Source organism: Talpa occidentalis, unplaced genomic scaffold (genome assembly GCF_014898055.3).
Source record: "Talpa occidentalis isolate TD23 unplaced genomic scaffold, MPIMG_talOcc4v2.1 talOcc4.18, whole genome shotgun sequence".
Classification (NCBI taxonomy): domain Eukaryota; kingdom Metazoa; phylum Chordata; class Mammalia; order Eulipotyphla; family Talpidae; genus Talpa; species Talpa occidentalis.
In genome coordinates, this window is record NW_023601851.1 from 778,364 (window position 1) to 792,741 (window position 14,378).

The 14,378-nt window shown below is 39.9% G+C and overlaps 1 protein-coding gene across 1 annotated transcript in view; it reads right to left on the reverse strand.

Annotated features, from left to right (window-relative positions):
* LOC119250806 (BCL-6 corepressor-like) overlaps window positions 1-14,378 on the reverse strand; it is an 88,708-nt gene that overhangs the window by 18,795 nt on the left and 55,535 nt on the right. Inside the window, 5 exon segments of the mRNA XM_037518406.1 lie at window positions 6,816-6,944; window positions 7,350-7,618; window positions 8,542-8,769; window positions 12,501-12,678; window positions 14,077-14,378. Of these exon segments, the coding sequence (XP_037374303.1) occupies window positions 6,816-6,944; window positions 7,350-7,618; window positions 8,542-8,769; window positions 12,501-12,678; window positions 14,077-14,378 (1,106 nt within the window).

The window sequence follows — 14,378 nt, forward strand, 5'->3', positions numbered from 1 at the left end:
AAGCTCAGAACCCTGCTCCCCTCCCCCACCACAGAGTGGGGCACTCTCCGACCAACAGAGAGGAGGAAAACAACAAAACTAAAACGACCAACAAGAACAAACTATGCATCAAGCGGACTGTGAGTGGAAAGGAACTATTTGCAGCCACCACACCCCGTGAACAGGAGCTGTGGAGAACCCTGCAGGATTTGCCGGCGGCCGGGAGCAAACTGCTCTGGCGCCATTAGAGAACAACAGACTCAAGACCCGCACACAGCTGCAGGCCGGCCGAACAGGGACATTTTTTCAGTAAAGACTTCCTGAAACCAGCAGAAAGCTCCCTCAGAAGCCAGAGATGGCTCTTAGAGGAGCCAGAGGGGAGCAGAGAAGTTCACCCAAGATGCTGGCCAGTCCAAGCAACACAGTGTCCCAATGCATACAACAAATTAGAAAACAGACAGTAGGGAGTAGAAGAACCACACGTAACCTAACACTCCTCAGTAAAAAAGCACACCACAAAAGAAAACCACCCCCCAGATTGCAACGACAGTAAACTTGGAAGAACTTCTGAGCCTTCCAGAAAGAGAATTTAAAATTGCCATGATTAAAAAAATGACAGAACTCATAAAGGAAAACAAAAATCAGAGAACGAAATTGAGTCCCTAAAGAGGGAAGCAAAAGAAACAGGAGATCAAAGAAGTAATGGAGAACTAAAGAACTCTGGGAAAAGCATGAAAGCAGAATAGATGAAATGGAAGAACGAATAAGTACTCTTGAAGACACAGAAATAAAAAGAACCAAAACAGAAAAGGAAAGAGAAGTACGAAGGAAAAAGAACGAAGAAAGACTTAGGGAACTATCTGACTCCATGAGGAAAGGAAATATAAGAGTTATAGGAATCCCAGAAGGAGAGGAGAGAGATATAGGAACAGAGAAAATATTCCAGAGAATTGAGAAAACTTCCCAATGCGAAGAAGTAGCTGAAAATTGATATACAAGAAGCAAGAAAACACCAAACTAGACGACGAAGGAAAATACAGCAAGACACATAATAGTAAAAGCTCCCAAGAATCCAGGACAGGAAAAAATAATGAAGCTGACAAGAGGGAAGAAACAGATAACATTCAAAGGAAAAACCAATCAGGCTGACATCAGACTTCTCTGAAGAAAACACACTACGGGCAAGGACAGAGTGGAGGGACATCAGTCAACAGACTCCAAGAAAACAGATGTCAACCAAGAATACTCTATCCCGCAAAGCTCTCCTCCTCTATGACGAAAGAAGAAGGACCTTCCCAGACAAACAGAAACTCTGGAATTTCATTACGACTAAACCCCCACTCCAAAAAATAGACTACAAAGAATCCTAAAGCCAAACCTCAGAGGGACGAATAACAACGAAAGAGAAGGCCAAAAAAAAGAAGTTATTAAAAGAATAAATAAATAAAATCAAAGGAAGACAAACACAATGGCAAATACGGATGCTAACATATCAATATTAACTCTAAATGTAAATGGACTCAACTCTTCAATAAAAAGACACAGAGTTGCAGCCTGGATTAAGAAACAAAACCCAAACTTTTGCTGTCTCCAGGAAACACATTTAGCTACAAAAGATAAAAATAGGCTCAAAGTTAAAGGATGGAAAACAATCCTAAAAGCAAATGGACCAAAAAAGAAAGCAGGAACAGCTATACTTATATCAGATAAAACAGACTTCAACTCAAAAAAATAAAAAGAGACCCAATGGTCACTACATTATGATCAGGGGACAATACTTCAAGAAGAAATAACACTCATTAACATATACTCACCAAACGAAGAACACCAAAATATATCAGACAACTGTTGTCCTCTCTGAAAACAGACATCAGAGAAACACATACGTAGTGGGAGACTTCAACAAACCACTATCAACAAGGCAAGGAACTTTCCTACCTCATGGAGATTAAAAACCACACTACTGGAAGACCACTGGACTAATGAGGAATCAAAGAAGAAATAAAAAATTCTTTGAATGGAATGACAAGGAGGACACCAATATCCTAAATGTATGGGATGCAGCAAAAGCAGTAATAAGAGGAAAATATATAGCAATAGAAGCTCACATCAAGAAACAAGAAAGAACTCAAAGAAACAACCTAATCTTGAAGCTCAAAGATCTAGAAAAAGAACAACAAAAAAACCCCAAAACCAGTAGAAGAAAGAAATAATAAAAACCAAGCAGAAATAAATGAAATTGAAACTATAAAAACAATCCAAAAGATCAATGAAATCAAGAGCCGGTTCTTCGAAAAATCAATAAATAGACAAACCCCTAGCCAGGCTCACAAAGGAAAAAAGGGAGAAAGCACAAATAAACAGGATCATAAATGAAAGAGGAGAAATCACAACGGACACAGCAGAATCAAAAGAAATAATCATAACTACTATGAACAGTTATATGGAACAAGTTTCAACAACCTAGAGGAGATGGACAAATTCCTACAACTCTACAATCACCCAAAGCTAGATAAAGAAGAAATAGAACACCTAAACAGACCAATTACAATTAGCAAAATTGAAATGGTAATCAAAAACCTCCCCAAAAACAAAAGCCCAGGACCTGATGGATTTCCAAATGAATTCTACCAAACATTCAGAGATGAATTAGTGCCTAATCCTTCACAAACTCTTTTCAAAAAATGAGAAGGAAGGGACATACCAACCACGTTCTATGAAGCCAACATTACACTAATAACAAAAACTGAACAAGGACAACACAAAAAAGGAAACTAACAGGCCAATCTCCCTAATGAACACTGATGCAAAATCCTCAATAAAATTTTAGCTATCAGAATCCAACAGTGTATCCATAAGATAATTCACCAGACCAAGTAGGATTCATTCCAGGGACACAAGGATGGTTTAACATCCGAAAATCAATCAACGTTATCCAACACATCAACAAAAAGAAATATAAAAACCATATGATAATATCAATAGATGCTGAGAAAGCTTTCGAAAAAGTGCAACACGCATTCATGATAAAAGACCTTGAAATTCTTGGGATACAAGGAACATACCTCAACATCATAAAGGCCATCTATGACAAGCCAACAGCCAGTATCATTTTCAATGGTGAAAAGCTGAAAGCAATTCCATTAAGATCTGGAACAAGACAAGGATGTCCACTCTCACCACTGCTCTTCAATATAATACTGGAAGTTCTAGCCAGAGCAATAGACAAGAGAAAACATCCAAGGAATCCAAATAGGAAAAGAAGTAGTCAAACTATCACTATTTGCAGATGATATGATAATATACATAGAGAACCCCAAAAACTCCACAGAAAAACTATTCAACTCATTAATCAGTTCAGTAAAGTGGCAGGATACAAAATCAAACGCAAAAGTCAGTAGGCTTCCTATTCACAAACAATAAATCTGAAGAAGAAATCAAAAAAACCATCCCTTTTATTATTGTAACAAAAAAAAATCAAATAGTTGGGAATAAATCTAACATAAGATGTAAAGGACCTATACAAAGAAAACTATAAAACACTGTTAAAAGAAATAGAAGAAGACACAAAGAAATGGAAAGACATACCCTGCTCATGGATTGGAAGAATAAACATTATTAAAATGGCCATTCTACCAAAAGCAATATACCGATTCAATGCTATCCCAATCAAAATTTCAATGTCATTCCTCAAAGAAATAGAACAATTATTGATGAAATTCATATGGAATCACAAAAAACCCGAATAGCCAAAGCTCCCTGAAAAAAAAGAAGGGAATGGAGACATCACACTCTCAGACTCAAACTATACTACAAAGCCATAATCATCAAAACTGCATGGTATTGGAACAAGAACAGACATACAGACCAATGGAATCGAATAGAAAATCCAGAAATAAACCCACAGATTTATGGTCAACTAATCTTTGACAACGGAGCAAAGAATATGCATTGGAGCAAAGAAAGTTTGTTCAATAAATGGTGCTGGGAAAACTGGGTCGCTACATGCAAAAGAATGAAGCTTGATCACTACCTCACACCATGCACAAAAATCAACTCAAAATGGATTAAAGAACTAGACATAAGACCTGAAACCATAAAATATATAGAAGGAAATATAGGCAAAACACTACGTGATTTGCACATCAAAGACATCTTTACAGACACATCACCAAAAGCAGTGATAGTGAAGGCAAAGATAAACAGCTGGACTATATCAAATTAAAGAGCTTCTGCACAGCAAAAGAGACAATAACAAAAAAAAGAGAAACCCCACCAACCAACTGGGAGAAAATTTTGCACACAACACTAATGATAATGGACTGATCACAAAAATCTGCAAAAAGCTGATGAGACTCAACAACAACAAAAGAAAATAATCCAGTCAAAAAATGGGCAGAAGAGCCAAAAAGAAACTTCTCTGAAGAGGAAATGCAAATGGCCAACAGGCATATGAAAAAATGTTCAACATCACTTGTAATCAGGGAAATGCAAATCAAAACTACCATGAGATTCCATCTTACACCAGTGAGAATGGCACATATTAAAAAAACTAGCAACAACAAATGCTGGCGAGGGTGTGGAGAAAAAGGAACTCTTCTGCACTGTTGGTGGGAGTGCAAACTGGTCCAACCACTATGGAGAGCTTTGTGGAGATTTCTGGACCTACTAAACATAGAGCTTCCATATGATCCAGCAATTCCACTCCTAGGTCTTTACCCAAGGACACAGAAACATCCATTCCAAAGAACACCTGCACCCCTATGTTTATAACAGCACTATTTACAATAGCTAAGCTTTGGAAACAGCCCAAATGCCCAAAAATAGATGACTGGATCAAGAAGATGTGGTACATATATACCATGGAATATTACTCAGCATTCAAAAAAGATAAACACATGCAATTCGCAGCAACATGGATGGCGCTGGAAGGGATCATGCTCAGTGAAATAAGCCAAAAAGAAAAAGAAAAATACCGGATGGTCTCAATCATAGCAGGAATCTAGAAAACTTAAATAAGGGACCAGGAAAATGAATAACTATAAGAAAGTGAAAATCAAAATCAACAAACAACTATGAACCAGAGACACTTTTTGGGGGGTGAGGGGCGGGAGGGGAGGGATTGGGGTCAAAATGGGGGGTTGTAATTGTATGGGGAATAAAAAATGAAATTTATTATTAAAAAAAAAAAAAGAACTAACAAGGATCTCTTGAAACTGCTAGTCCTAAAGAGAGAGTGGGGGATTGGAAATGCCAATCTCAAACAGCAAGCCAAAAGCCTACTTTTCATAACTATTGGAAGCAGCCAACTCTTTTGTCTTCCTCCTCTCACTCCAATTCTGTTTTAGCACAAGTCTATTTTCTCAACTACAATTAGCACTGAGCAAACACTGGATTCTTGAGTTCTAGCTCACATCCATGAATATTAATTATACCCTACCCTCCTAGGTGCTGCTTTTCTCCGCTTACAGAATACCAATAGGCATTCATCTACAAACAGCTGACCTAACTTTACCACGGAAATCTCAAGATAATCTAAAGATTAAAACAGATGTGCTGAACATTCAACCAACAGTCCAAACAACCTCAAACAAATAAAATGATGTTGCGTCAAAAAACTATCGCACAGAGTGCTAAGCAACTTCCAACTTCCTAACAGTCATGCTTGAGGTGAGAGACATGCAATTGGGCAGTCACACCTGAAAGGGAACACAGTATAGTGAAAGCAGAATTGGTTTGGGATCCTGGCCCCAGGCATGTTCTCTGAGTGTTCAAGTGAACCTCAACTAGAAAGGATTCTGCCATTCGGATAGAGCTCATCCACACCTCCATACTCAGTATGAGTTCCATTTTATTTTCACTACTCAAGAAATAGAGAACTATTGCCAGCTTTAAAAATGTCTTTGCTCTACAGGTTATTGCATTATATAATGTCAGCTGATAAGTATGGTTAGAGGAAACACATAGGACAGAGGAAGCAATCTATTGCAGAGATTTTTAATCTATAAAAGAGTAAGTTCCAAAGTAAGTCAGTTGAGTTGGGTAAGAGAAGAATGGGGAGTGCGTGGGTTTTGGTGCCAAAATGCTGTATTACTATCTGCAGAAGTCACCTAAGCCCTTTTGGTTTCAGTTTCCTCATGTGAAAGGAGAAAAATACTAACTACTGCCACAGGGAGAGGGTGAAAGGCAGAAATGTGTTACAATGGATTTAAGCAAGCTTATCAATTAGAAAGCACATTTAGTCAAGTGTTCTGACAATGTGAGTGGTGACTATGATCAGTTCTCTAGAATTGGGATAGGCAATGAGTTTGGAGAGGACTTAGTTCCTCTTCATCAACTCTCAGAAAGACAGTGCTGCTCGCCTCCCAAGCCCACTGCCTCAGCATCTCCTCTGCACCAACACTTCCTGCCCACACCACCACACACATTTACCTTTGCATACACAACTCAAAATAGGGTCAATAACTTCTCTCACAAATGCTAATTAGAATCTAAACATGTTGATTAAAAGCAGCCCACTTGCCAAGTCCTGGGTTTTGTCAGATTTCATGTCAGAGATAAGTGGATGAGACTACAAATAAAGCAGCCTACCAGCCTGAGGGTAAACTGAACATCAGAGAAGATGTTTCACTGCCAGTGAACTTGACAGTCTAAGTACAACCAGCAAAAGCATCCCATAGGAGTATTCTGTCCAGCCCCCAATTTGGAAAGGGTAAAGCTCTCAGTCTGCTCCCCATCCTCTTTCCCACCCTAGTTAGTAGGTGTCTTATATATATACATACTCTAAAGCAGCAGTAAATAAGGGTCTTTGAATCCAGGACACCCAGCACACTCACTTCATAGCCAAGCCTGGAGGCCCGCTGCAGGAGGGTCTCACCAGCATTCTTATTGACAATAAGTCTCCGTGCTTCTGGTGGCAATGGGCGTGACTGTATAGTCTCTGGAGGGGATCCTGAATGTAGTAACTGTGAGGAGTGAAAGTTGGCAGAAATTGTTAAGAACAACTGAAATATTTTTGGTCCTGCCTGGCTACTGACATATCACAGTCAAAAGTAGGTTCAAAGAGTTTTCTGACTTCATGGTCTGTCACCTATCAAAAAACCAAGCAATGTACACATAACACCAGTTTCTTTCCCTCCTTCCCTTCCTATATCTCCCATCAAGGAAGATACTTTCGGCTTTTATTTGGGTGAGTGAAGGTGTTTCATTCTTATTAATTTGAAACAATATACAACTAAGACAATCTGTAGGACAGGACTGACTTTGGAGAAAGAACAAATGGATTTATCATTGCAAGCAGGCAGCAAATCAGCAGGCAGGGATGGGTAAATGTCTACACATGGCTGATTCAGGAGATTATTAAGAGGTACCTTGCCATCAGCATTCTCCATGTAGTAATCCCCAGTCACTGACAAGCTCTCCCTATGCTCCTGAGGAACCAAGTGCTTGGCTTTGCAAAGTCTCTTCCCAGATGGCTTCTCACTGCTCTCAGTTTTTTCCAGTAGCAGGGAGGCTGAATGGCAGTCCTCTTCATTGTCTGTAATTATTATATCTGTCTTGTGGCTTCCTTTAATTTTCTTCTGTTTAGTATGCAACTTCAATGCTGGAATGCAACTTGGGTGATTCTTCTTTTTGTCACCTGCAGTGGAGGATAAAAGGCTTTTCATGGGCAGGGAGCTAGAGAATACATGAAAACCTAAATGCAGATGTGGATGCAGAGACAGATGGAGGGAAGGGTTGGGGAAGAAAAGCAGGTTTCATACAGTTGTCATGAAAGAAAGTCCGTTGTCAACACAGATGACTGAAGCAGCTTCAGCTCTTAAAGGTATAATTAGTATAATTCCCTCACAGACCCTTTCCTATAAAGACAGGTCACCCACCCACCCTCAAAGAATGAAGTGAGCATTCATTAAGTAGTCTCCACATAACTGGTTTGTTGTAACTGGATTTGAGAGACTCTTTCAACCAGCTCTGGTTACCTTTCACCTCTGGAATTTTCTTGCTTGGGTTTCTCTACAGTGATGTTACTTCCCTGGGCAGCAACCTCAGGCTGCACAGCCTGGGTCACTTCCTTCTTGCACTGCTAGTCAGGTTTACCCTTTACTGCTGACACCTCCTGTTCTCTAAGATGCAGCAAGTGGCATTGCTTCTTAGGATGGAACCCTGTTAATTCAATGCACACCTTCAGTTTGGTCAGTTCACTAAAGTGTGGCTCTTATAAGTGGTTAGAGGAACTATTTGTCATTTCCCTGTCAGACCAGTTATCTAATGCAGAAATAACTACATGTTATTTTAAAAACCCACTGGGAATGGTGAGAGACAAATTATGCTTCACTATGATGGTAGCAACAGTGATGCTCCTGAGTATGTTACCAAATATTGTAAGGGGGTCTACTTGTTTTCAGCCACCTTTGAGTTTGAGGAAGGAGAAGTACCGAAAGTTTTCCTGGATCTCCAGAGGTGGTTTTCCTCCAGTGTTCCAGAAACTGAAACAGTCAAATTTGTTTGTTCACCTTTCACCTATTCACACATACACATGCCCACAAATCGACCCAAGCTCACCTCTGGAGACACGTTTTCGCTTAGCTTTCAGCAGAGGATCCTCAGACTTCTCTTTCACAATAGTCTCCTCATGGCTGCTGTAATCTGAGAGATTGCATTTTCTATCCAGCCAGAGTGTGGGGCTGTTGGAGGGTAGCTGGTCAGTGGGTAGCTTGCTCACATGTTGTCTATCCATCAAAGTGAGAGCTTTGTCTTCTGTAACTTCAAAGTTATTGTGTTTGCTTTCACCTAGGGAAAGGGAAAACAATACAGAAGTGACTGGTTCAAATGTCATGTGAAGGCAGATTTCAGAAATCATACAACTTGCACATTCAACTTAATCTGCTTTTAAGTAACCCATCTTTGCACAGCAGTTTAGGGAATTATATACAAAACATTAAGAAAAAATAATTTCCCAAAGGGATAACTGAACACAATCAGGAAATAAAGCCGAGTGGGATTTATACTAGAAATGGTCAAAACACAAATGTCCTACTCCTACGTTTTATATACTCATATTGTGTGTCTTACAATAGTTGGGGGCATGAGAAAACTAAGAAAGGAAATAAGATGCATAGGGAGTCAACATTATCTCTTTCTGCATCATGTGTGTATATGCGCGTATGTATATATACCCATATATACACATATATACACACATATGTATATATACATGCATATACAAATACATATTTTTTGGTAGCAAGATCAAACTAAGCCAGGGCTGATCAAAACAGTCCATCATTATTTTTGAAATAACCAGAAGGAAGGTATAATTAGTAGACCAAGTTTTGCCCAAATTATCATCTATTCATTTGGGCCAAAAATAATGATGATAAAAAATGAGAGGAAACAGTATTCCTCAAAAAAAGGGGGGTTGGGGCCTCCCTGGTTGTGCAGACAGTTGAGCACAGGGCTGTGAAGCTGTCTGCAGCCTCTGAGGCGTAGGTTCAATCCTGGCCAGGCAGGGAGAAACCCACAAGGCGCCGCAGACCTCTCCTGTCTTGCCCACTGCTCCTCTCAACAGTGTATTTTGTCAGTCAGTCTGCCTGTTCTGTTCTTCACTCAGACTCTAATGAATCCTCTCACTCTCCTGCACATCTGGCCTGTATCCCGGTTCTTATATAAATAAATAACCAAAAAAAGGGGGTTTGAGAATCACCAGTTGCTATCACGATGACTTCCAGGTTCACACAAAATGATGACTGAACCAAGAAAGGGCTGTCTCCTATCTGATTTTCCACATTAGTATTAAATTAAAATTCTTAGCCCTAGGGCCTCCCTGGTGGCACAGGCGGTTGAGTGCAGCGCTATGAAGCTGTCCATGCCTCTGGAGCACCAGTTCCATCCCTGACAGCCTCGGAGCAACCCACATGGTGTGGCAGACCTCTCCTGTTGTGCCTGCTGCTCCCATCAGCAATGTGTTTCGTCAGTCTGCCTGTTCTGTTCCCCTTTCTGTCTCTGGTGAATCCTCTTACTCTCCCGCATATCTGGCCTGTATCCTGGTTCTTGTATAAAAATAAATAAATTAAAAAAAAGATTCTTAACCCTACATGTTTCAGATTCCACTTTATCATATTACATTTTGATTCTATGGCTCATGTAATCATCCACATCTTAGTCTCAATCCTGCCTAGTTTTCTGAGGAAGACAATTTCCTACTTCAGACTCTCTACACAATTACTAACAATGAAATTAATTTGAAAGTCTCCCTCTTATTCAATTTTTACATTACAGTTGGTGTCTGTGCCCATAGAAAACCACCTGATTGCTTATTATACAATCATCTGTAGTGCCTGGGGACCTGCAATCCCAGCTTTTCAGTGACTAAAAAGCACCTCTGAAAGATGAGACCTTCTTCTCTGTCTTGTTCAGGCTTTCCATTGGGTTAAAGATAACCAGGATAATTATATTACTTCACAATCAACTTAGAGATGGAACAATCCTTCCTGCCCTTCCAATCCACACAGTGCGATGTCTATGGCTCCACACCATTAACTACTATCAGAAAACCTCCAACAAAAATATCAGGGTTCACTGAAATCACCCACACAAGTGTATCTACTGTGTCGTCCATGAACAAGAAGGTTTATCCACCCTTTATACATCACCACCTCCTCCCGCCATGCCACTCACTATTAAAAAATATAAAATAATTAAGATATTTTCAGTATTGCCTCACAGAGCAAGATTCTGATTACACTAAGTTAAGAGGTCATCATCATCATGAGTTGTGGCAGCAGCAAGATCATCATCCTAAAGAACACCTGTAATTATCCCAAACATACCCTGACTATCAGCTATATGAAAGGATCCAATTCACATGCAGGTCTTGACATAGGACTTTCTCAAATAAGGTCATTTTACATCTACTCACATTATTACCCTTGAAGTCAAAGGACATACAAGAGAGAAAGATAGAAAGGAGTCTACAACCACTGCTATGTAGAGTCTTTCTAAAAGCAGGAACCCATGTGCATTTTGCTCACACCATCTAGGCTGATGTGAGTGTGGCCGTATTGGACATGGTCTAATACCTGCTCCTCACAGCACAGTCATATGACTCAGCATATCTCATAATTTATCATTGTTATGCTTTCACAAAAGCATCACCGTAACAGTTACACATCTCAATGGCAACAAAGCTTTGTTCAGCATGTCCAGTGAACTTTAAATAAGGTAGGAGAGTATTAAGACATTAGAAGGTTTTTCAATGTTATTCCATTTTCAACAGGTAACTTTAACACCTCTACAAAGCTAACCTCCCCCCCTACACAGAAAAGGGATGGGGCAATCTCTGCTTCAATCTCAAAGAAAATGTTGGTGTTCTGCCAGAAAAGAGGTTTCTAACTCAGACTCTAACTTAGACTTTCAGGAAATCATGCCCCAAAACTGCTATCACACTGGTCTGGCTCCGTCAGATGACTGGCAAATTTGGTAACCAGTCCAAATTCCAGAAGAAAGGAACCAATTTGGTATTCTTGTTCCTCCCCATCTTTAAGAAATGACTGATGGCTCCTATTAATGAACCTCTAAGTGTGTGAAACCTTAGCAATTTGTTGACTTATGAAGTAAAAATTCAATTTGGTTGCTTACACTAGAGAGTAAATCATGACCTCTGTATTTTTCAACTTTCCCCGATTAAGACACATCTACTTTGTCTATGATGATCTTCCACAATTTTTGATAAACATTTCTAACTATGGGGCAAACTTTTTAACAAGGCAATGTGTCTATGAAATAAATGTCTATGGGCCTCCCTGAGGCACAAGGGGTTAAGCACAGCACCTGTGAAGCTATCCTCAGCCTCTGCAGCACAAATTCGATACCCGGCTGGCCAGAGAGACACCCACATGTCGCAGCAGACCTCTCCTGTCTCTGCACTGCGCCCCTCAGCAGTGTATTTTGTCAGTCTGCCTGTTCTGTTCCCCACTCTGTCTCTAGTGAATCCTCTCACTTACCACACCTATGGCCTGCACCCCAGCTCTTATGTGTAAAAATAAATAAAGCTTGGGTCTCCCTGGTGGCGCAGGCGGTTGAGCGCTGCGCAGTGAAGCTGTCCGCAGCTTCTGCAATGCCAGTTCGATCCCTGACAGCCTAGGAGCAACCCACATGGTGAACAGACCTCTCCTGTCTCTCCCACTGCTCCCCTCAGCAGTGTATCTCAGTCAGTCTGCCTATTCTGTTCCCCACTCTGTCTCTGGTGAATCCTCTCACCCTCCCGTGCATCTGCCCTGTACCCTAGTTCTTGTATAAATAAATAAATCTTTAAAAAAATCTTAAAAAAAAGAAAGAAAGAATTTCAAGGTGTCACAAAGTTCAAAACAACAAGCCCTTCATAGAGAGCAAGAGTCCTTTTCTCCCAATAGACACCAAATAAACATTAAGCAATTGTGCATGAATTACTTCCTATACTATCCGTTAGTTCTAAGAACAAATCATACTGTATGATGTGGTACATTACAGTCACTTTTACTTACATCTCTCACTGTTGTTCTGGTCAGCAATGACCCCCAGTGGTTTTGGCTTTCTGCCCTGATTTCCTTTCAACCTTTCATTATCAGCTACATTGGATTTGCATATTTCAGAGACTTTGGTTGCTGGGTGGCCACCTTTTCTCTCTTTCATCTCCAGCTCTGAGAAGTGCATAATTGCTCGCTAGAAAGAGAACATACAAGAATGAAAAATAATTTACCATAAGATTGTTTCATTTGCTTCACCTTAGCGGAAGTAATTTCAAAGAAAAGTTGCCCACAAACAACAATTTATAAAAGAAGTTGCTTTAACACATTAATCTAATGAAATTTTAGTTACAAACATACACACACCCTATGTATTTATCTATCTATACATAGATTGTTGCAAGAGACGAAATATGACAATAAAGAGAAACAACCACAGACTATGAACTTCCCTTTTTATATTTAGAAGTGAAATTTACATTCTAGTGAGAAAAGCTGAAAGAAAGTTATTTGAAGAAATAACCTCCTGAAGAATAGCAAGACATAAATACTGTCTTTTTGTAATCCTCTTACTCTTGCAATTAAACTAGATAGTCTATGGCCATTTAGAGAACTTCATCAATTTTCATTAAGTGTAAACCAAAATTTCAATGATGTTAAAAAGTTGACTTTATATTCCAATAATTGTAATTATAATTTATAATTCCAATAATTATATTCCAATAATTCCATAATTCATTGTTGAATGAAGTATACAACATATTTGTAGGGTAAATGGTTTTCAGACTTTTCTGCCCTCCCACCATTAGGGTTTGCTGATAGGGCACCTGCAGTTGTTACACTGTTGTAAGCTGTGTTGTTTACTTCTGTGGGCCATGACTCAGTTTTGAGACAGTGACCAAGAGAAGTAGAGGCAGGAGGAGAGGCGAGTAAAGAAGGCCCAAGAAGTCCAAAGTGAAGACTTGCTGGCCTCCTGGCCCCCCCGGCACCACTGCCTGTCATGTACCTGGCTGCTGCACTATATGTAGAAGTTCAATAAGGGCCTGAGAAAGCCACAAAAGGCTCCAGGACTCTCCTTTACCTGACCAGTCTGCTCGAATCTTAAAAGAACATGCTCAGTGCCCATCCTGACACTACATGCTAGAAGGTATGTATATATGAAGGTAGCAACACACATGAGGTTGCCAAACACCCCAACCAAATAAGATGTATGGAATGCTCTGCAGTATCTTTAGATATATACATTAACATACAATAATGAGAGCAAAATCAAAGCAACTGATAGTAAACGTCACACAGTCTTTAGTCTTCATAATAATTAGAACTTCCTTTACCAGCATTCCAGTGCTGTTCTCTTAAAATACACAGAATAACTATAGGGTATCCAGACACATGAAGCTCCTAAGTCTACCACTCACAACCTATTACTGGACACATTTCATACATTTAAATAAAACCATAAGGTTTGTTAACCAACTCTGCCTTATGTCATGTTCTACCAGACTTCCCCAATCCTCTTTATACAATTAAAAAACTGACAGCTAGTAAAGTTATTGATACTTGGTCGGGGGGTGGGGGCGAGGGGAGGGCTCACCTGCAATGCACGCTGCTCCCGGCTGAGCTGACTTGAATCTGCATACAATTCAGTAGTGACACACTTGAATTGGTCACCCACGTAACCAACGGAGTTTACAATTCTCTTTGCCAGCTTAGATGGCTTTGATTTCAGAACTTTTCCATCATGAGATACTACCTCATCAGTTCCATCTTTGGTATCGGTGGGGTTGGTGTCCACACTTGGTGGGGCACTATCCATACAAAATGGTTTGAGGTCCTCTTGGGTTTTACCAAAAGTTACAATGGGGCTATCACTCCCCAGAATGGGCTCCAGAAAGA